The 22,121-nt window shown below is 44.4% G+C and overlaps 2 protein-coding genes across 12 annotated transcripts in view; one reads left to right on the top strand and one right to left on the bottom strand.

Annotated features, from left to right (window-relative positions):
- The first annotated feature begins 2,478 nt into the window (after positions 1–2,478).
- On the top strand, positions 2,479–12,754 carry LOC310748754 (lipopolysaccharide-induced tumor necrosis factor-alpha factor homolog). Of its 3 annotated transcripts, none has more exons than XM_083584607.1 (5): positions 2,479–2,665; positions 9,687–9,878; positions 10,331–10,426; positions 11,367–11,526; positions 12,498–12,754. In XM_083584607.1, the coding sequence occupies exons 2-5, from the start codon at positions 9,701–9,703 to the stop codon at positions 12,604–12,606; spliced, it is 543 nt and encodes a 180-aa protein (XP_083440733.1). In that variant the 5' UTR covers positions 2,479–2,665; positions 9,687–9,700; the 3' UTR covers positions 12,607–12,754. The 3 variants fall into 3 exon arrangements, with proteins under 3 accessions (XP_083440733.1, XP_083440732.1, XP_083440734.1); XM_083584606.1 differs by lacking the exon at positions 2,479–2,665 and adding an exon at positions 2,865–2,974; XM_083584608.1 differs by lacking the exon at positions 2,479–2,665 and adding an exon at positions 6,470–6,491.
- A 6,856-nt stretch (positions 12,755–19,610) lies between these two features.
- USP7 (ubiquitin specific peptidase 7) overlaps positions 19,611–22,121 on the bottom strand; it is an 84,766-nt gene continuing 82,255 nt past the window's right edge. For all 9 annotated transcript variants that reach the window (XM_083584799.1, XM_083584803.1, XM_083584796.1 and 6 more), the window contains 2 exons: positions 21,719–21,809; positions 19,611–21,190 (listed from right to left, as the gene is read on the bottom strand). In XM_083584799.1, the coding sequence (XP_083440925.1) occupies positions 21,084–21,190; positions 21,719–21,809 (198 nt within the window). In that variant the 3' untranslated portion in view covers positions 19,611–21,083. The remainder of the gene's footprint in view (positions 21,191–21,718; positions 21,810–22,121) is intronic.

Raw genomic sequence — 22,121 nt, 5'->3', positions numbered from 1 at the left:
AAATTGATTCAGAGGCTGAAGCTAATGTTTCATTAGTATCTTTTTTTAAAAAGTCTAATTAACTATGTGGCTGAGAGAGTAAAGAAGGGGAGGCTGCATCCCCATGTCCTCACTGAAGAGAGCAGGACTCAACCTGCTTCTGCACATTTGGGATAGCTCAGTCAGTAGAGCACGAGACTCGTAATCTCAAGGTCAGGAGTTCAAGCTCCACGTTCGGCAAAAAGATTCCTTCATTTCAGGGGGCTGGACTAGACGACCCTCAGGGTCCCTTACAATTCTATTATTCTATGCTCCATCTTCTTCTCACCTCACACCCAAGACCCTGTCCCTTGATAGCCTTGGATTACTCTGAGCAACCTGACCCGACCTGTAGCTTTCTTGACCCAACTCGACAAAAGTCCTGTTCTGCCTGAATCAAGCTGATTTGGTTTGTGCTTTGTCCAAATCCTAACCCTAACCCTAATAATAGGTTGCATTCAGCTAAGTTCTGCTTAGAATAAGCCCATTAACAGATCTAAGTCATCCATGTCCATACATTTTAATGAGTCTCTTCTGCATATGACTCAATATGATCCATCTCAATTACTATTATTTGAATGGAAAGATAATGCACCTCAGCAGAGTGAGGAACAAGGCATTTAATGCACTGCAACACCACTTTAAGCAGTCACAGTTGCCCTCCCCTCCAAAAATTGGGACCTGTAGTTTGTTAAAGGGTGCTGAGAATGGTTAGGAGACCTCTGCTCCCCTCTCACAATTCCCAGGGTTTTGTGAGAAGAGGGAGTGACTGCTGAACCACTCTGGAAATGGTAGTTCTTGGAGGGGAATAGCGGGTCTCCTAAGAACTCCAAGCACCCTTAACAAACTACACTTCCCAGAATTCATTAGGGGAAGCCATGGGTGTTTAAAGGGGTATCAAAGTGTTTTAAATGTTTCCAGTCAATGTGGCCGAGGTGACTAGTATTCCTGCTCAGTCAGCTGTCAAGGTGCTAAAACTGTTGGTGGGCAACTTCAAGCCCTCCCCACTCCTCCAGCTTCAGGGTGCTTCCTTCTTATAGTTCTTAACCTTAAAATCAGATTTGTGCCGCATCTGCACAATACATTAAAGACTGCATTGTATACTGTTTTATACATATAGGGGAGGAATAGCATTGTGATGAGAGAGCCCTTCAAAGGATTCCTTCAAATAGAGGACAGTCCTCTGTAAAGGACAGCAAGGCGACCTTACATACGAAACATGATTTTCCATAACATTCAACATTTCTCTGATGAAAATAGGGACGTCCTAAGGAAAAGCGGGACATTCCAGTATCAAATCAGAAACTGGGACAGCTGCTGTAAATCCAGAACTGTCCCTGAAAAATAGGGACACTTGGTGGGTCTGGATTTTCTTGCAGTGAAAAGAGTTGCAAATAGAGAAGATCTTCACAGCCCTTTGGGTCCCTTCCAGATCTACAGTTCTATGCTTCTATATAACTGTGGTCCTGGCAGATTTCAGCAGCTTCCATTGCACAGAATCTGAATTGGTTGACAGTTTTTCCACTGGAGGGGGATATCTCTTGGGGGGGGGATGGGGACTTCGAAAGTAAGCCATTTGTGTGTCAGGGCCATGAAAAGTTAACTTCAAAACTGTAAAACCAATCAAGTGACACATTTACACCTCTGTAGGGTGGCGCTGTGGGTTAAACCACAGAGCCTAGGACTTGCCGATCAGAAGGTCAGCGGTTCGAATCCCCGTGATGGTGTGAGCTCCCGTTCCTCGGACCCTGCGCCTGCCAACCTAGCAGTTCGAAAGCACGTCAAAGTACAAGTAGATAAATAGGTACCACTCCGGTGGGAAGGTAAACGGCATTTCCGTACGCTGCTCTGGTTCACCAGAAGCGGCTTAGTCATGCTGGCCACATGACCCGGAAGCTGTACGCCGGCTCCCTCAGCCAATAAAGCGAGATGAGCGCCGCAACCCCAGAGTCGGCCACGACTGGACCTAATGGTCAGGGGTCCCTTTACCTTTACCTATGTTGTATCACGAGATGTCATTAAAAAAGAAAACCCGTTCTCCACTGGGTGTTCTGTTTCGAAGTTTTGAGGAGCCATGGCCACTCTTTAAGCTAAAGAAGATGCTTTCTACATGAGTGAACTTTGAAATGGAATTTGCCCAGGAGGGTGGAAGTGCAAGCGGGTCAGGCCTTGGACTTGTGCCTGTGTTGATCTAATAATAGTGAACACCTTTCCGTGTTGTGGTTCTTCTGTTTAAAGAAAGCCTTGAGCAAATGCTCTGGGGATTATCTTCAATTACCTTCCATGTCAAGCATGAACCCAAATAGCTGGCATGGGATGAATGAGCCACATCCCAGCCCTCCCAGCAAACTCGTTCCCCGACATTCCTTAATTGGATGTTTGCAACAAGCCAAGTGTATGGAGGAGGCTGGAGCACTTGGCTAACCTGGGGGGGTAATTAAATGCTACCTGCCTACCTACCTGCCAACAGTCCCTTCCTGTCATTTTAAACTGGGATAAGCCATCTGTCAGCATCCTCATCTCTACAAGGGCAACACCATGCTCTTCCCCTTCCCTGGGACAACGACAGCATCCAACCTGAGGATAAAGTGATTGGAAATTTTGGGAGGGGAAACCGGTCGTCTCATCTTGTTCACAGTCTACTGAGGTATGGAATTTCCTTGGTAGTTAAGTTTGCTGTTCCGTTGAGTTGGTGGGGAAATGAAACAGAAGTTGCAGCAATGAAAGCAATAGTTAACTATGTTTTACTCTGAGTAGATCCCCTGAAAGGAATGGAGCAAAGCTAACCTTGTCCATTCACTTCAGTGGGTCTACTCTGAATAGGACTAGCATTGGATACAATCCCCCCCAAGGTGCGAGGTTTGTCAGAATTGATACAACACCATCAACAGATCGGCCACTTGGCAGAGATTCCTAAGCAAAACATAGATGAGTCTCTTCTAAATGCTGGATGAGGGTAAATGTTAGTTCTTTATATCTGTATATATTAGGGCTGTGTTTTGTTTATTTTAATATATTTATATTGAATCAGAAAAGCCTCTAATAAGCCATAGTTTGCAGTTTCATCCAAACTGGGAAACTATGGTCAACAGATCTAGAACAAGTCAGGATATTAAACCAACTTCAGCTTATGGCTTTACATCCTGGCTTGTTCCGAAACTGGCAATCATAGTTTCCCAGTTTGGGTGAAATGGGAAAAACTGGCAGCTTCCTGGCTTCTTTGCTCCTGCCACATAGGGGTGTATGCGTGAGAAAATCTCTCATTCAGATCTTGGCTGAATAAAGTTCTGTGATGAAACTCCAGGTGGTTCACACTGGAATTCCCAAGAGGAGCTCTTGGTCTACAGCTCCCATGAGCATTGGCCATACTGGGAGGAGAGGGACACAGGGTTCCCCATCCTTGGCTTATGACGTGTGGGCTAACAGCAGCAGTGCAAGACTTTGCTAGGATGGGATTTTATTCCCAAACTATGTTTGGATGACCATATCTCAGTTTATTCAGCCAAGATATGTACAAGACTTTTCTGTGCCTGCCTGCAGTCCCTGTGCACCTACCTTTTGAAGAACCAAGAAAGTTGTCAATTAAATACAGTTTCCCCCGTTTTGCCCAAATTGGGAGACTTAGGTTACCAGCTTCAGAACAAGTCAGGATGTTAAAGCCAAAAGTTGAAGTTGGTTTAATAGCCTGACTTGTTCCAAAGCTGGTAACCAGAATTTCCCAGTTTGGATGAAACTGGAAACTACGATTTATTAAAGGCTTTTCTGATTAAATCGTGGCTCACACAAAGAGAGAAGAGTCTGCCTGTGCAGGGAAAAGATTCATTCATATCTTACAAAGCTGAGACATGGTGATTCAACCAGCTCCATAATGGCTTAATTTAGGGTTGCCATACATTACAGATCTCCTGGACATAGCCGGCCATTGTCCATCAGAAACAGTGTCCGGGCGGAAATATGGGGGGGATTTTCACTTTTTGAAATATGGCAACCCTAACTTAAATTGTCACGAAGACTTAAGCTTAAGTCTTTCTTTGAAAAAGAAAAAGATACCAGCTTTACCAGCTTATAAAGTCAAATTTGAAAAGACTTAAAACTGGAACGGATGGTGGAGGATTAATGAGAATTCTTAAACTTGGCTTTTAACTTCTGATATGAATCTATGGTGCAGCCACACTTGAAATAACGATGGACAGTGCTGGATGCCTCACCTCAAAAGTGGTGTTGTAGTGTTTAGAGCTACAAACTTTTCATGCTGGTGACACCTTTTAGACATGCTTCATTTTGTGACACAGTAATTCATTTTTACTAGCAAACCAGAGGTTAAATTAATTTCTTTCCAGCCCCGGGAGGAGCACAGGGAGCATTTGCTCAACACACCTACACACGGCAGCCGACACACTAATGTGTCAAGACACACAGTTTGGAAAGGTCTGAGCTGGGGTATGGACTAGGCCTGGGAGACCAGGACTCAAATCATCACTCAGCCATAAAGCTCAGTGGGTGACCTAGGGCTAGTCAGTGCCTCTCAGCCTAACTTACCTCACAGGACTGTGGGGATTAAATGAGGAAGGGGAGAACCATGTAGCGCTTTGAGCTCCTTGGAGAAAAATAGATTGAAAAGGTTCTGAAAAAGGCAACCAAATTTATCAAGGGGTAGGAGCAACTTCCCTATGAAGAAAGCTGGACAGCGTTTGGGGCTTTTCAGTTTGGAAAAAAGGCAGGAAAGAAGGACATGAAGAAAGGTGTATCAAATCTGAGAAATTCGACATAGAAATATTTTTCTCCATTTGGAAACAGTAGAAACTGGTAGTCATCCAATAGAGACAGAGAGAGAACTGAAAGGGCACCCTGATTGGTGGTTTGGAGGTAAGACTATTGGAGAACTCCATTAGAAGCGGAAAGAGGAGTAGAAATTGCTACGGGTTCCATGTTTGGAGGTCAGGAATGGAAATTATGCAAGCAAATACAAGTGGTGTTTTTTACTGCTGCTTTTTTAAGTCCACAAATTTTATGTAAATAATTGTGTGTCGTTGTCTGCATTGACAATACATTCCACTGAAATGCATTGAAATTGATTACACAGTTATTAATTATGCCAGCTTTGGCCATAGCGAATTGTGAGGCTAACAGACTACTTTTAGCGGAAACAAACCGCAGTGAAATGGAAGCAGTGCTGATAGCGGTGAACACTCGATGGGATGAGAATAGCTGCTACTCCTCACATCCCTAGTTGCAGGAATGTATTGACACAAGCTGCCTTCTGCAGAGTCATGCCATTGGTCCATCCAGCTCAGTATTGTCCACCCTAACTGAAAATGACTCTCCAAGACCTCCCACAGAGGTTTCACCCCATCTCTTTGCTGCTGGGGGTTCCTTAACTGGAGAAGACAGGACAGAACAAGGTTCATACCTGTGCAAAGCACATGCCCCTCCACTAAGGCCCCATCTGAGCCTTACATTTAAAGCATCATTGTACCACTTTAAACCACCATGGCTTCCTCAAAGAATCTTGGGAACTGTAGTTTGCTTAGGATGCTGAAAGTTGCTAGAGGACTCCTGTTCCCTACAGGCAGCTAGCTCCATTTCCCAGAGTTTCCTGGGAAGATGGATTGATTGCTAAACCATTCCGGGAACTGAAGCTCTGGGAGAATGGGCATCAACACCTTTCAGCACCTACAGTGGTATAATTGGGCAGAAGCCGTGACGGTTCAAAGTGGTATGATATTGCTTTTAATGCATAGTGCATATGGGGCCTGAGTGATGTTCTCCTCCCACTGGAGGAGGAGAGGTATCTGTAATGACAGGCAAGTCTATTTCTGGCTTCATTGCACATAGTGATCTCATGGGGCAATATAATAATAAATAATAAAATTTTAATTATGTCCCGCCCTCCCCAGCCGAAGCCGGGCTCAGAGCCTCTTGCCTCTCTGTCCTGCCCCTCCCCTTTCATCTAGGCAGGTAGCCCTAAGCCAGGCTTTCTCAACCTCAGCCCTCCAGATGTTTTGAGTCTACAATTCCCATCATTCCTGACCACTGGTCCTGTTAGCTAGGGATCATGGGAGTTGTAGGCCAAAAACATCTGGAGGGCTGAGGTTGAGGAAGCCTGCCCTTGGGGCAGTGGGGACCAGTGCCTTGGCTTGTTTTCTCACAGGTGCAGGGGGAAAGGCATGTGAACCAGTGCTGCATGCATTTGCTCTGCGTTGAGGTTATGTAGAATTATTTCCCCCTGTATTAATGATTATGATGGTGCCTTTGAAGACCAGTTGCTGGCAATCCCAAGTGGGAGAGCTACTGTTTCATGCATGTCCTGCCTGTTGGCTTTGCTTTAGGATCATCTGGTTGGCCATGACGGGGGGGCAGGATTCCAGACTGCATAGGTTTGCCCCAACAAGGCTCTTCTTATGTCCATAGTGGCTGTATAGAACCTTCAGGATCAGAGGTGGTATATCTCTAAATACTGCTTGCTGTGAACCGTAAGTGGGGGAAATGCTCCTTCAGTCTTGCTTTTGTACTTCCCAGAGCCATCCAGTTGGTCATTTTGGAAAGAGCATGCTGGGTTAGATAAGCCTCTAGCTAGCCTGTTCTAGAGGGACGCGGGTGGCGCTGTGGGTTAAACCACAGAGCCTAGGACTTGCCGATCAGAAGGTTGGCGGTTCGAATCCCCTCGATGAGGTGAGCTCCTGTTGCTCGGTCCCTGCTCCTGCCAACCTAGCAGTTCGAAAGCACGTCAAAGTGCAAGTAGATAAATAGGTACCGCTCTGGCAGGAAGGTAAACGGCGTTTCCGTGTGCTGCTCTGGTTCACCAGAAGCGGCTTCGTCAAGCGCCTTCGTCATGCTGGCCACATGACCCGGAAGCTGTACGCCGGCTCCCTCGGCCAATAACGCGAGATGAGCGCCGCAACCCCAGAGTCAGCCACAACTGGACCTAATGGTCACCGGTCCCTTTACCTCTAGCCTGATCTAGCTGGAGGGATTTTTTCTTAAATGAATAATTACTCACTAATTTCTCTTTAAGTGGGCTGTCTCTGGACTGTCAGCATTTCTGTGAGCGGAATTCAAGCATATCCAGGAAAATTTAGGTTTTGCTAAATTTGTTGCGTATTTAGCAGATTACTTGCACTGCGGAAAGAGTGCTGGGGAGACCATACGTTCAGGAAACAACAAAGAAAAGCAAAAATAACTTTTGCTTGGCTTTAATTACAAAAACAAAAACTCCTCTTACATTAAATTACATTACATCTATAAGTATGACCCATCCATCAACCCATTCACCAGGGTACTGAGAGAGGTACATGCTGCTCTTTACATACTGTACCCAACTGCTGACACAGCTTAATTAACACAACTTAACAGCACCTGCTATACTGCTTTACAGTTGTAAAACGAGGTCATAATATTTGCTCTGGCCTTTAAAGAGATACACATCTTGTGAAACAATGATGAACCTTAGTATTTAAATAAAACATTCAACAAATTTATGCATCCTGCCATATCCTAGCACAACAAATCTGCACTTAAAAATAAACAGAGTTTTGTGGTTAAGAAAGTGACAGGGAAATGTATTGAAAAAATGAATAAGATGAAGACTTGCATAAACAGCCTGTGAGGAACTTGGGGCGATCGCCTACTGTTTTATAACCACCCCACAAACAAATCAGAATGAATGTTCAATAATGCCTTGCCTTCTGCATCATATGATTGCCTTAATCACAGCACATTAGTGGTTCTGTGATTCTTCCTCACTGTTCCTGCATTATTGCCATCTAAAAGGCCCTTGCCCACGCCACAAATATTTGTGGTTTGAAAAGCTACAGGAATTTAGCAGGACACGCATCTTTTGCAAACGAAGTAGTGTGGGAGCCCCAAAACTTTTGTAGGTACAAATGGTATTGAATGCATGATCTTGTGCAACCACTGCGATAACATCATGAGCATAAACCTTGCCAAATGTGCAATAAAAAGGATGTTGGGAGAGGCTCATAATCTAAACTGTATTTTAATACTTTGTTAGAAGCCGCCCAGAGTGGCTTGGGAAAACCAGCCAGATGGGCGGGGTATAAATAATATATTATTATTATTATTATTATTATTATTATTATTATTATTATTAACTCCATGTAAGCCTTGGGCAAGCCAATATTGGCAAACGATCAATATATAAGTCCTATAGAGAAGCCCCAGTTACGTAAAAGCAAGCTACAGCCATACCTTGGAAGTCAAACAAAATCCGTTCCGGACATCTGTTCGACTTCCAAAGCTTTCAGAAACCAAAGCACAGCTTCTGATTGGCTGCAGGAAGTTCTTGCAGCCAATTGGAAGCTGTGGAAGCCCCATCAGATGTTTGGCTTCCGAAAGAACATTCAAAAACCGGAAGTCACTCCTGGGTTTCGATTGTTCAGGAGCCAAAATGTTCAAGAACTAGGCTGTCTCTATATGTGGAACACTCAGGTCCTGCCTGTGGGGTTCCTGTTGGGACGTTGTTTGACCACTGTGAGAACAGGGCATACTGGACTAGATGGGCCACTGACCTGATCTAGCAGAGATCTTTGTAATGTTCTTACATTCAGCTTTAGATTCATCAACCTACATACTGAGGAAGGGCTGCAGCTCCCAGGCTTAACTTTTCACTGCACATTTCTTAAACCTTTACCATATATTTGCACTGTGGTAGTACTCCTGTTGTGACCCACCTTGTATCATGCCATAGCCAGTGATGCTGAAGACCAGTGATGTTGACAATACTGAGCTAGATGGAGATGCCTCAGATGTAGCTGCGGCAGAGCATCTGCTCTGCATATAGAAGGTCCCTTCTTCCATCCTAGGACCTTCCCTGGTATTGACAATCTCCATCGTCAAGTTGCTACATAAGCATGCATAGATTAACTTAGAGATTGCTGGCATGAAGAAACAATTGCATCACACACAGGTGATTTAGCTCAGGTGCAAGGCTACATAGTGCGTTCAGGACAGATGCAAGGTCCAAACCACAGGCTTCTTGAGCTGCAGCTTGTTCTCAGTTGCATCAGCACTGCAAATGAGTTGCATCGTCCAACAACCATGTCATTAGGATGCCACAAGAGTCTTTGATTTTTTGCTACATTGTATGTTGGTGTAGGGGGTGGGAGGAAGAGAGAGCATTTCCTTACTGGCAGGCCTGCTTTTTGTACAATGACCCCCTGCTCTGGAACAGATAATGATGGGGTACCCAGACATCATGGAAGTCAGATGCCTGAGGCTGCACACCCTAGACCAGCCACTGGTCCTGCTTGCTATGAATGATGGGAGTTGTAGTCCAAAAACATCCGGGGACCCAAGCATTGGCTGCTCTAGGGGAGGGATAGAAAACCTGCGACTCTCCAGATGTTGGACTCCAACTCCCATCAGACTCCAGATGGAAATCTTGGAGGCAGCCACTGCCAGTCACTGTAGCTAGATGAACCATTGGTCACATTTGGTACAAAGCAACTTCCTATGTGTCATTTCAGAAATACTTTATGGAACCACCACAATAGTTTCAAAGATGTTCACACTGGGTAATCTGACATTGGTGATGTCCTGATTTTACACTGATCTCCTTGTTAGAAACCTATGTGTATGTTGCCTCTCTCCCTAATTCAGTGAAATATTAGCTTCCACCCCTTACCTTGCCTTTGTTGTATCACTTGCAGACAAACCACCAGAAATGGAGCAACAAAAAAAGACCGTCTCGATCCCCATGATGCCCCTGGCACAGCAGCCGGAACCATTTGCACCAGGATATTCATCACCATACCCACAACAGTCATCATATAATCCGGAACCTTACGCCCAGGAACCCTATGCACCAGATCCATTCTGGCCAGAACCTTCTACTTCATCAGGTAGGCAGCCATAAATGCACAAGTGGCAAATGTTATAGGATGCACAGAAACACACTCACAAGTGGGCAGCTTTAGTCCAAACTAAATTAGGAAGGTTGGTCACTTGCCAGCCCCACGTTCAATACTACTAACAGAAGCTATGACCCACACTCTATCCCAGGCACTAGATGGGTTATTCCCTTGTACGCCTCCTTCTGGCAACTCCAGCAGCCAAGCTGGCGCCAAACGTATTGCTCCACTTTCCTATGGACCACATCAGTGAGGCTGAGCAGGGGAGGTGACTTCACTGAAGGTGCATTCATTGTCTCTCAAGACAGATGCCAACAATAACAGATGGGTTATATTGCAATTATTTAGCAGGGCTCTTTGTACGTTCTCAGCTGAAGCTGCCTGGGAAATCCTATGCAACTAAAGGTTCTTCTGCTTGTTTTTTTATTTTTCTTTTGGTGCAGGTGGCTATGGCTATGGAAAAAGCGGTGATGGCTACGACTGTCCATCTCCACCACCATATTCATGTCAAGATGTCCCTTGTGATCAAGTAGGACCAAGTATGTGTTAGAAACCTATACAGATCGGATTACTGTGATGTGCTGGGGGGGCGGATTTCCATGGGCTTGATCCGGAAACTGCAGTTAGTGCAAAATGCTGCAGCACAGTTGCTGACCAGATCAAGATCCCATCAGAATATAACACTCCTGGCTCAGTCATCTGCACTGGCTGCCAATTTTTTACTGAGCCAGATTCAAGGTGTTAGCATATTTTTTTAAAAAACAAACAAACCTGTAACTGCTTGAGATCAGTTAACTTGAAGGCTCACCTTGTACCATATATGCCCACTTAACCATTATAACCTGTGGAGCTCGGATTTCCTTTTAAAGCATCACTTGTAGGAAATTGATCTTTGGCAACTGGAACTCTCTGCCCATTGGCATTAGGCAGGTACCATCACTGTCCTCTTTTCAGTAACAGATTAAAACCTGGGTAGGCAAACCTACCCAGACCAGTGTGTTGACATTTATATTCCAGTTGTTTTAATGACCTTCTGCCCAGAGGTGAGTAACTGCTGGTCTGTGGGCAATATAGGGCTCCACACCCACCCCACAGCTTCTTTCCCTTGCCAAAGCCTCTACCCAGCACCACGTTTAGACTTGAAAACATCCACATCACATGGGTGCCAATAGAAGGGGTTTTTGAAGCCTAAGTTATTGTTTTCTCCAAGCAACTCAAGGTAGCGTAAACTGTCCCCCAACTGTCCTCATTTATCCTCACACCCACTCAGTGGGGTAGGTTTGGCTGAGAGACAGTAACTGGCCCAGTGAGCTTGATGTGAAGGAAAGAATTAAACCCTTCTAGTCCAACAACTCCGAGTGGCTGCTATATCACAAACGCCATGGGGAGGTATTCTCGATGGATGGGCTGCAGCTGGGAAGTGATAGTGGAACAAAGGTAAATGCTCAGACAGAACAATTTTGTTTTTGCAACTCCTAGTTGAAATGGACTCTGGTCCTCCGGTGGTGGTTGCGGGAATCTTCTCAAGCAAGCCAGCGTCCACCATCTGCCCTTGCTGCCGCCAGATCATTACGACGGAGGTCGTCTATCGTGTGGGAACTCTGACATACATAGCTTGCAGTGCTGTGTGTGTGATGGGGTGAGTGCTTTTTCTATACAAAGAGATGTACGTAGACAGAATGTTATTCCACAATTAAAGCCAGTGCTAGATGAAATGTGAATGTCCTCTTGCCCTGCAGAGAAGCTTGCCTGGTGCCAGCAAACAGGGGTGGGCATGGGCAAACAACTGCAACACACTGGGAGTCCTTGGTTGTCCTCCTGGAAAGACCCTGCTCTTTTGACACTAGGCACGGTCTGTCTGGGAATGCAGATATATATTTCTCCCATTGAAAGCAGGAAAGAGGCCGTTCCTCATGGTCCAAATGGATGGATGCTCTTGAATGCTAAAGAATACACTCCACATTTGGCATTTGGCAGTATTTGGGAAAACATAAGTAATCTTGCTTGAATTTGAAGCCTTGTGAGATTTCGTTCCTTGCAAAATGCATGCACACGCAACACACACAGAAGAGTGCCTCCTCCTTCAAAGGCAAGGCAGATATCAGAAAGGGGAGATAAAAATTTCTGTCTCTGTATGACAGCATCCTAACTTCCTAAAGGAAAGGACTACAGGTAAATCACCTGCTTTGCATGCAGAAGGTCTTAGGTTCAATCCCAAGCATCTCCCAGGTAGGGCTGGGAGACACCGCACCACCACCACCTCCTGAAACTCTGCAAAGCCACTGCCAGTTAGTGTAGACAATATTAACATACATTGACCATACATACATTGACTCAGAAGACTGCTTCCTCTGTTCTTAAGAGGGCCTTTTCAGATCCTAGTGAGTCTTGCCTGACATCCACCTAGTTATCTTGTAGGCACCAAACACCTTTCATTTGCCCAGTCTTTTAAAGAGCATTCTATTGCTGAGATTTTCTCTCTTGTGTTTTATTAGTGTTATTGGGGCTATATTTTTAAAACTGTCAAACTATTGCAAACTGTCCTGAAATCAAATTTTTGATGAAATAATAAAAACAATCCTCTTTAAAACTTTCTGCCCTCTCTCCCAGAGGCTGCATGGGCTGCTGCCTCATACCTTTCATGACGAATTGTTGCAAGGACGTAGACCATTACTGCCCTAAATGCAGGTACCACATCTACCGATACAAGAGACTATAGATGCCTGGAAGAAAAGCCATTTGAGGCCAACTCGCAGGAAATCAAGCTGGAAGAGAATCTCCTTTCCTTCGGTGAAATCATGCATTGACTCTTGGGACTGTTCCGGGTGCAGAATTGCTCAGCAATTTCCCACTCCTGCCAGCTTTTAATAATAATAATAAATTTTATTTATATTCCGCCCTCCCCAGCCGAAGCCGGGCTCAGAGCGGCTAACATCAAATTTTCAGTTAAGCTTTCCTGGAATGGGTTGCTGCAGTCTCTTTGCCCCTGCTGACCCCAGAAGGATGAAGCAGGAAGAGGCTGTTGGTAGGTTGGTCAACAGCTTGTGTACGGAACCTCTTGGCTTTTTGCCTGGGCTTTGGAATCAGGCACCCCTTGATTTCATACTTGCCTCGCATCCTTGTTAGCCTTATTCCCTGAACCAAGCACAGCCATTCTTAGCCTATGGCCTGGTTGATCATGCACAAACTCCCAATTCAGAAATTGCACAAGAACCTTTTGCTCCCATTTTCCCAAAGTTCCTTTAGAACACACCTATTTCTGTGACTGTAAGTTGTTTTGCAGCCCTCCAGGTCTCTCCATCTGCCCCTTGAGACTCTCCCCAGACCACACCTTTCACCAGCATTGCTTCATTCCCCTTTTGTTTTTGTTTTTTGCCTGGCTGGAATATGTCCTTGAAATCCTATATTTATTTGCCTGAATGGATCAGAGAGGGGTGTGGGTTTATAATTTTTACTGTACTGTACAGACTACTGTACAAAGGTTACACCTGTTGATCTGCCAGTTTTGCCTCTGGTCCTAGCCACTGCTGCCATGTGGCCCTTACGAGGTTGTCTCAGAAGGAATGTGGCCCTTTGGCTGAAAAGGGTCTGAGCTTAGCAAATCACTTTTCTTTCATTCTCTCCCAGCCTGTTTGCATTTTGGAAATGGATGGTGAAAGGTTTTAGGAAGTTTATAACAAGTTGTGACTATTTATAGAGCTCCTTACTTTGATGCACACCAAAGCTTTAGATCTTTGTGTAATTTATGCAGGAGAAATATTACATTGTTTAGAAAAAAAGAGAAATGTTTCTGGATCATCTTTTGTACCTCCATGGCACTTCATTTTCCTGTGTGCAGCCTTTGCATTATTCAGAAATTATAAGAAACCATTAAAAAAAATGATATGTTGTTAAAATCAGTGGTGGTAATGGAGCTTTCCTCTGTAGCTCAAACTTGACTCAGACAAAGCAGCTTTGTCTTAATGCCTCACCCTTCCTGGAATATAGGGATTGCTATGCAGGACCTGCTCTGCTGGTCTGTTGTGCAGATTACTGATACCATTCATGACATGCCTTGAAAAAGCCTAAAACAATGTACGACTGCAAAGTTAGAAGCAGCAGAAATTAACTTTGCATAAATCTGAACTTGCCAACATTTTTAACTATACAACACTTCCCAACAAAACTGTGTGAAAACTTTATAGCAACAGGACTTGTTTTGACATGCAAAATAAAGTATGTTGTTGTTGTTGTTAGTCTGGCAGGAGCCAAAACTGGAAACATTATAAAAAAAGAAAAAGCAGAGCAACCAGCTAACCAGACTTTCCATGCCAAATCTCTTTTGAGTATGACACCAGCTCTTCATTGCAAAGCATGGTCTACTACAGAACAACTTGCCCCTACCTGTTCATCTCATATGATAAAAAACAGGAAAATAGTTCAGAGATCTGATTAACAGGGTGTGGGTGTACTTACCTTATTCGCAGGAGTACAAACTAGGGCAAGATTCTTGGTCAAGTGATTGAGTTGGCTACTTTTTAGCATCAGCTAGCTAATAAATTAGCACGCCCAAACCATCAACTCCTGTACCTTTGTGAGAGACATCAAATCCCACCAATTTCCTGAACGTCATTGAACAAGAGAGTGTGCGCCATCTAGTGGCAATGCCACAGGCTTCAGTTTTCAATACACCTCATTATTTTCAGTATAGTGCGTACTGGATTTTTGCAGCACAATTGACAATATTGCAAGCTTAATTTGGGGGGGAAAGCATCACTGAACAGTCAGCTAAAGCCAGTATTTCAGGAATTCTAATAGAGGTAGCCCATCTTGACTGGGATAAATTATTCATGAAATTTCCTAAATTCTAATCAGATGTTTTAAAAATCATTCAGTTCAAACAGCAGCACATCCTAGAGGCTTGGTCCACTCTTCGTTCGGCTGTAGAGAGGCATGACCCCCGCTCCTTTTGGCGCTTAGTTAGACCTTCGGCACCACTCAATTCAGCTACTCAGATTTCCGCTGATGAATGGATTGCCTATTATTCAACCAGTTTCGCTTCTCCAAATCATCTTACAGATCTCCTTCACCCCCCGTCGGACTTCTGTTCCTGTTCTCTTAGTCCCACTTCTTCAATAAACTTTACCTCAACTCGCATCTTCAACATCATAATGTCCATGCGAAGGAATAAGGCCCCCGGCCCAGACATGGTCCCGTTGGACCTTTTCCTGACTGATCCTATTTGGTGGAGCAAACAGCTGACTCCTGTATTCACCGCTATCTAAAGCCAGTATTTCAGGAATTCTAATAGAGGTAGCCCATCTTGACTGGGATATATTATTCATGAAATTTCCTAAATTCTAATCAGATGTTTTAAAAATCATTCAGTTTCAGCTGAGATGGTTCAGCTAGTAGAGCATGGGACTCTTAAACTCAGGGTCATGGGTTAGAGCCCCACACTGAGCAAGATACTCCTGTATTGCAGGAGGGTTGGACTAGATTGCCTTCTTGATCCCTTCCAATTCCGATTCTGTGGTTAACTCAATTATTTTTCTAGTTCATTTGTGTGTGCATGTGTAACTCTTGAGTACGATTCCTAAGATGCCCACTTTTTCTTTTCTTTTTGCTACATTTATATTTTTGCAGCCATCAGTCTGTTACTAGCAGATAAATTTTAGGTGCTCAAGAGGTGGAACCCTGCAGTTCAGGGTGGGTTAGGGAGAGATGATGTCACAGGCATAGGCAAACTCGGCCCTCCAGATGTTTTGGGACTACAACTCCCATCATCCCTAGCTAACAGGACCTCTGGAGGGCCAAGTTTGCCTATGCCTGGATTATGAGCTGCTCAAAATGGCACCCAACCACGTGTGGTTCTTCAGGACAGATAAAAGGAAGCCCTTCCTCATGCAGTGCAGTTAAAATACCGAACTCTCTCCCCAAAAAGGCAGTGATGGCTACCAAGCTTGATGACTTTTAAGCCGGGTTCCTCAACCTCAGCCTTCCAGGTGTTTTGAGACTACAATTCCCATCATCCCAGACCACTGGTCCTGCTAGCTAGGGATCATGGGAGTTGTAGGCCAAAAACATCTGGAGGGCTGAGGTTGAGGAAGCCTGCTTTATAGAAAATTGGACAAATTCATGAAATGGAAGGCTACCTACAGCTACTAGTCATGATGGCTATGCTCTGCATCCACAGTCAGAGGTAGCAATGCTTCTGAATACCAGTTGCTGCAGCCCAAAGGAGGGGAGGAAGTGCTGCTGTGCTCATGTCCTTTGCAGGCTTCCCAGAGACATCCAGTTGGCCACTGTGAGAGCAGAATCGTGGATTAAATGCACCACTGGCCCGATTCAGAAAGTTCAGCTTATGTTCTTATCTGTTGCAAAAATCCTACCCCATGTTAAATCTCTGCATGCTGCATTTTTCATTTTGGTTGGCTCAATGTATAAAAGAGAATCTTTAACACCAGTGTCCACTCCTCCACCCTAATCTAGTTTTGAACAAGTGTCCCCAAACAGGGTGTCTTATAGCAATACAGTACACTGTTCCACCTGTGTCGAAATATCCCATTATTCCTTTCTAAATATGAATTGATACTTCTTCCTAGGTTAGCACTGCCTGGCTGGATTTTTGGGGTAAGTGGGGTGGGGTTCAAAGAAAAGTTCATATAGGCACATCTTGATTTTTGATAAAGTGCTCAAATCTCTTTAAACACAACTGCTTTGGAACACACCTGCTAAGAGTCAAATACTAAACTGAACACTGATGGGAAAATATTTTAATTCTTGGGAAATGAAAAGAGCATTAAAAAAACAAAACTATCTTGGGCAGTATAAAACTGCTAAGCAGCATGGATGTTTCATCTGGTATGAAAAGAGGGTATTAACACACACCACAAGGGGTTTCTTTATGGTTCTGGAAATAACCACAGAAAGACCAAAGAAGAAAGGCCTTGTAAAAGTTGGCAGAGTTTACCTACAGGGCTGCCTGTACTCTGAGATTAAGACCATGTTAATATTGCAAAACTCATGTTCTAAGCAGTGCTTGTGGTCAGGTGTTCCCCTCCTTATGAGACGTTTTTGAGATTTTGCAGGTGTTGTCCACACACACTTCCAAGCCTATTTTACAACCTTAAGGGCTAGAAACCTGATTTATCTTGGGATAACTAAATTCTGAATCAATACAAATTTACATGTTTCCACAAGTGCACCTATAGGCACTTTTATTAAATTTCTATTGCAGAAGCTTGAATTTTAAACAACTGGTTATGAACATAAGGACAACATTGCAAGGAGGGCCTAGAACTCCACAATGCCTCTGTGCCAGAGATGTTTTTGATACCTGGAATATCTTTGTCACAATTAAACGTCATCTAATGCGGAAACACACAACTTTGTAAAGCTCCAAAATGTCGCCACTTGGAACTCTAACCACAAGGATGGGGCATCTCAGGCCAAAAGTAGCCTTCCGAGCTTCTCTTGACTCCCCCCGCTCCACCCTCCCCAGGTCACAGACCTCACTGGAATGGGCTTTGACCTGTGATAATGGCTCTTTATTACTTTGATGGAGGGATGAGATGGAAGAGATTCTCTTTGTGTGTTAGAAACCTCTGGCTTTTGCATGGCTGGAAGGTAGCTTACTGTAAAGGTACCCCCAACCGTTAAGTCCAGCCGCGAACGACTCTGGGGTTGCGGCGCTCATCTCGCTTTACTGACCAAGGGAGCCGGCGTTTGCCCAGTTTTTTGGGGTCATGTGGCCAGCATGACTAAGCTGCTTCTGGTGAACCAGAGCAGTGCACGGAAACGGCGTTTACCTTCCTGCGGGAGTGGTACCTATTTATCTACTTGCACTTTGATGTGCTTTCGATCTGCTAGGTTGGGAGGAGCAGGGACCGAGGAACGGGAGCTCACCCCGTCGCAGGGATTCAAACCGCCAACCTTCTGATCGGCAAGCCCTAGGCTCTGTACAAAGTTTAAATCAAACCTATTGCTCCATCCGCCACCAGTAAGAGGTGAATGGAAAATAGTTCCCCACCCCCCTGCTCTGCCAAGACCATTTCAAGACTCTCACAGCCCAGGGAGTGGTGTCAGTTGAGGCACAGCATGGACACAGGCCTTCCGCTGTCCCTGAAGAGGACTGGATAGGTCTGAACTGCACATAGTGTTACATACACATGAACATGTACATGGGAACCGAGAGGGAACATTCTTCCTTTTCTTCTTCTTCTTCTTTTTAAAAAAAGATCAGGGAAATAAGAGTGCCTCTTGAAAAGAAATACAGAACAAAAGAAAAGCACCCCAGAAATACCAGTTTTCAAATCCATGGCCAGGGGCACAGAGATGTGATAAAGAAGTCAAGCCCTTCATATGGCATAAATCATATGTGGGTGGGAGAATTGCAAAAGAAAAAGAGGCGCTCAGGAAATATACCACATAAATAATGGTGCAAACCAGTGATGCAGAAATGGAGAACATCTGGCCAATGTGGCCCACAATGCAGTTTACCCCATATGGCATCCACTTGTCATATGTGACATCTGGAATGGGGTTGGGAAAGCTGCTTTCTGCAGGGATTGACTGTGTAACTGAGTTTCCCAACGGAGTTCCATGCTTACTGTCTGGAAGCCCCCAGCACAGGGCTCGAAAAGTCCCTTTGCACTGTGGATCCCAGGCACCTAGTCCACCTGCCATAAAATGACTGGTAGCTGTATTGTACCACCTGCTTGTCAAAACTGGCTCACAGAGGTGGGGACCAAAAAGGATCTGGCCCCTAGAGTGGAAAAAAGGCTCCCCACCACTCCTGCTGTAAGACTTGGGCTGTGGAAAGCATTCCATATGCCGCTCCCACTCCAAAACCATTGAACTATCAAAGCAGAGAGAAGGCAAGGCAGAAGGAAGTCCCTTTCGATGTGTGCTGGCAGGAAGGCGGTACTGAGAAAAGGAATTACGAGTTGATAGTGCCAGGTGCATAAACTAGTGTGGGAGTGCCTCCTCTGATCCAGATGTTTAGGGGAGAAAGAGAGGTGTAGAGGGGCACCCCTGCAGGGCTGGCCAGTTTGTGGAAATGGGGACAGAAGCCCAGAGAGTGGAGGGTAGCTTGGGCATCCTCTCAAACTGGGAAGCAGGTCTACTAGTTGATGCTGTCTGTGAGTGCTGCCTGGCACAGCATCAGCAATCAGCTGTGATTCCTGCATTGCGGGGGGCTGTACTAGATGACCTTGGTGTCCCTTCCAACTGTACAATTCTATGAGTCACCATGGAAATGTGTTTAGAGGGCAAAGAAAGCAGGTGGAATCAGTGGAAATGGCACCACAACAGGATTAAGTTCTCAGTATGAATGTGGTTAACTGACCAGTGTTCCCACCGAGTTTCTGGAATTTACCCAAGTGCAGTTTGAACTATTTGGCAGCAGAGGTTTGACAGTCCTCTATGGAGTCCACGACCGCATCTCTTTCGTGCTACGGACACAGCTCTGCATAGTCATTTTATTGCCTGTCAGTATGAACCCAGATACAGCAATGCCTCTGGAGCAGTGCCTTTCATTTTGAGGATTAGATAACTGATGCTGCTCAAAGTTCAAATATGATGAATGGATGACACTTACCCTTATCCCTAAATTAAGGCCAGATTTCAAGTGTGGATTAACGGGCAAAATAAAAATAGAAGATTCTGTCTAAACAAAATCTTCAGAAAACTTGCAAGGAGAGTGGAAATCTTCTTCAACGTCCAGGCCATCACTCACTGAAGTAAAATTTTATAGAAAATTTTTATTCAACATACAACATTTTTTTCCAGCAAAAAAAGAAAAAAAAAGGCAATATACAGGAAGAATTGTTGCACACCGCAGCTACAGAAACAAAATAAAATATTGGCAGGAGGGAATGGAGGAGGGGGGAAGAAGAGAAAGAATGAGAAATAATGTTGGGCGGGGGAGTGTAAATTGCTGCTTCTATATTTTTACCGCACTCAAAAACTTAGGAGAGACACATGGTGCTGCTTGTAGCTCCAAACTAAAATGGAAAAGCAGTCTGGGGACTGAAATAAAACTACACACAATGAATATTGACATCTGTGAAATTCACTTGCAGACTCACCCTGCCCCCCAGCCGCCCCCCCAAAGGAACCCCAAATGTTAAATTGTACATGTTCCTCTGTTAAATATACAATTTGTTTTCTTCCCCCTCCCAAGCCCCACCCCCGCATTTTTTACAAAGTCAACAGCTTACTAAATGCTAGTGAACATGCCCTCAGTGCTAAAAGGCTATTTTGTTTTGTCTTCCTATGTCTTCCCAGATTAACTAAATTAATTATAAAACAGATGCCTTTTCCTTCTTCAAATTCTCTGGGAAGTTGGTACTATGCTTGTAAATCTCACTGCAACCAAGGGATTTTACTCTCAAACCGTTTCTAAAGGGATACAAATACACTGCACCTCCTTCGGGGGGGTTCCCCAACTTCTTCCTTGGCAAAAGGTGATGTGAGAAAAACAAATTTGACTCAAAATCCATTTATTTATAATAATAATAATATTATAATAATAAAAAGAGAAATTCTAGGCTGATTGAAGAGACAAAATCTCCCCCCCTCGAATAAGTGCCAACAGTGTACACAATGAAGTAGAGATTGCTATTTATTGATGATGTGAGTTTCTCTTTGCATTTACAAATGCACAAAAATGTCATTTAAAGTATATAACTGAAGGAAATAAATTGGGCGTGAGCCTAACCATAGCGCCAACTAGCTGCAGTGATGGCAGGTACCACGCATTTGGGAAGTGGGGGAGGAAGGAGGGGAGGGCAAGGGAGGGGGAGGTCAGCCAGAAAAGGCTGTCCAGTTAACGTACTACAGACAATATTTCGCCAATGTCAACTGCTCTAACTCAACCCTTTCCTTCTTATGCTGACAATCTCGCTTTGTTTACATTTCCCATAAAAACTCTCATTGGCACCCAAGCTTTTATAAAACACCTTCATTTTTGCTCAAAAAGAAAAAAAAAGAAAGGGCAGTCAATAATAGATACAGAGAAGCCAAACTGAACAGCCTCAAAATAAAATTAATAAATCAGCAGCAAATCCTCTTGCTGGAGACTTCCGATCGAGTGCACGTGTACCAAAAGTCCTACAGTTGTTAAAAAGGTGCGCACACACACACACGCACACACACACACGCACACACACACATTGTTGCCCCTTTTGCCTCGAACAAACTGGAGAGGGTAAGTCAGTTATGGATTTTAATAGCTTTTTCAAGGTACGTGTAGCGACTTCTCTTTGGGGCTTTGTTGAAATGGTCAAGCCCTAGCCATGGCCTGGGATGAGACATGTTGCCTGGAAGGGAAGAAGAAAAACAAAGAAAAAAGAAGCGAGAAAGAGGGAGAGGGAGAATGAACACACTTTCAGATTGTTTTGTACAAAATTTAGAATGTCAAGAACTGAGGGTGGCATTCAGTGACGTGGTTCTGTCAGTGCAAAAGGACTTCCCCTTCCTGTCCTCTCTCCCTTAGTGTGTCCTCCCTGATTCAGCTCTGCCAGCAACAGGGGAACCCCCAAATAGATTTAGGGGGCCCATGGGAAGAAGAGAAAGAGAGGAAGTTCTGTTGCACAGCCAAGTCCTAGCACTAATGGAACAACTTCATTGGATGCTGCACTGAGTAAAGTTGTCACTCTAACACAGGCTTCTATGACAAAACGTATGCAAATATACGGAGCTGGTGGGCTGTGTTCACCTTGGAGGGCAAGACATTGAGCGGGTGAGAGAATAAATGCCACACATGGAAGTCTGCCCCATTGATCTTCAAGGAGCCAAAAAACCCCACAAACCCCTCCTAGAAGCAAAGTAAATAAATGGACACTCACCAGGTTGGGGCTCAAAATCTTTCAAGTTCACTTCATATTCATCTTCATTTAGATACTGGTGTCGACCCATCATTACAATGGCAAACTTAAACTTCAGAAAGAACAAATAAATAAATAAAAAACGTCAGAGCTCAAATGTTAATTTCTCAAGGAGTATTGTTAAGAAAATTAATTTCGTAGACTTCAAAGCCTCCCTGTCTTGTGCTTGCATTTCCTTGGCTCTCATCTCTCAACCCAGTCTCCCTTGGAAGGTGGTGGACTCTCTTTCATTGGAGGTTTTTAAGCAGAGGTTGGTGGCCCTCCGTCATGGATGCTTTAGCAGAGATTCCTGCATTGCAGGGGGTTGGACTAGAATCCAACACTTGAGTCCCTTCGAAATCTGTGATTCTAACCAACAGCATGG

This window comes from Podarcis filfolensis (genome assembly GCF_964270895.1).
Source record: "Podarcis filfolensis genome assembly, chromosome: 14".
NCBI classification, from domain to species: Eukaryota; Metazoa; Chordata; class Lepidosauria; order Squamata; family Lacertidae; genus Podarcis; species Podarcis filfolensis.
Note: the sequence above shows the minus strand (reverse complement) of the source record. Positions and strands in the feature narration are given on the sequence as shown.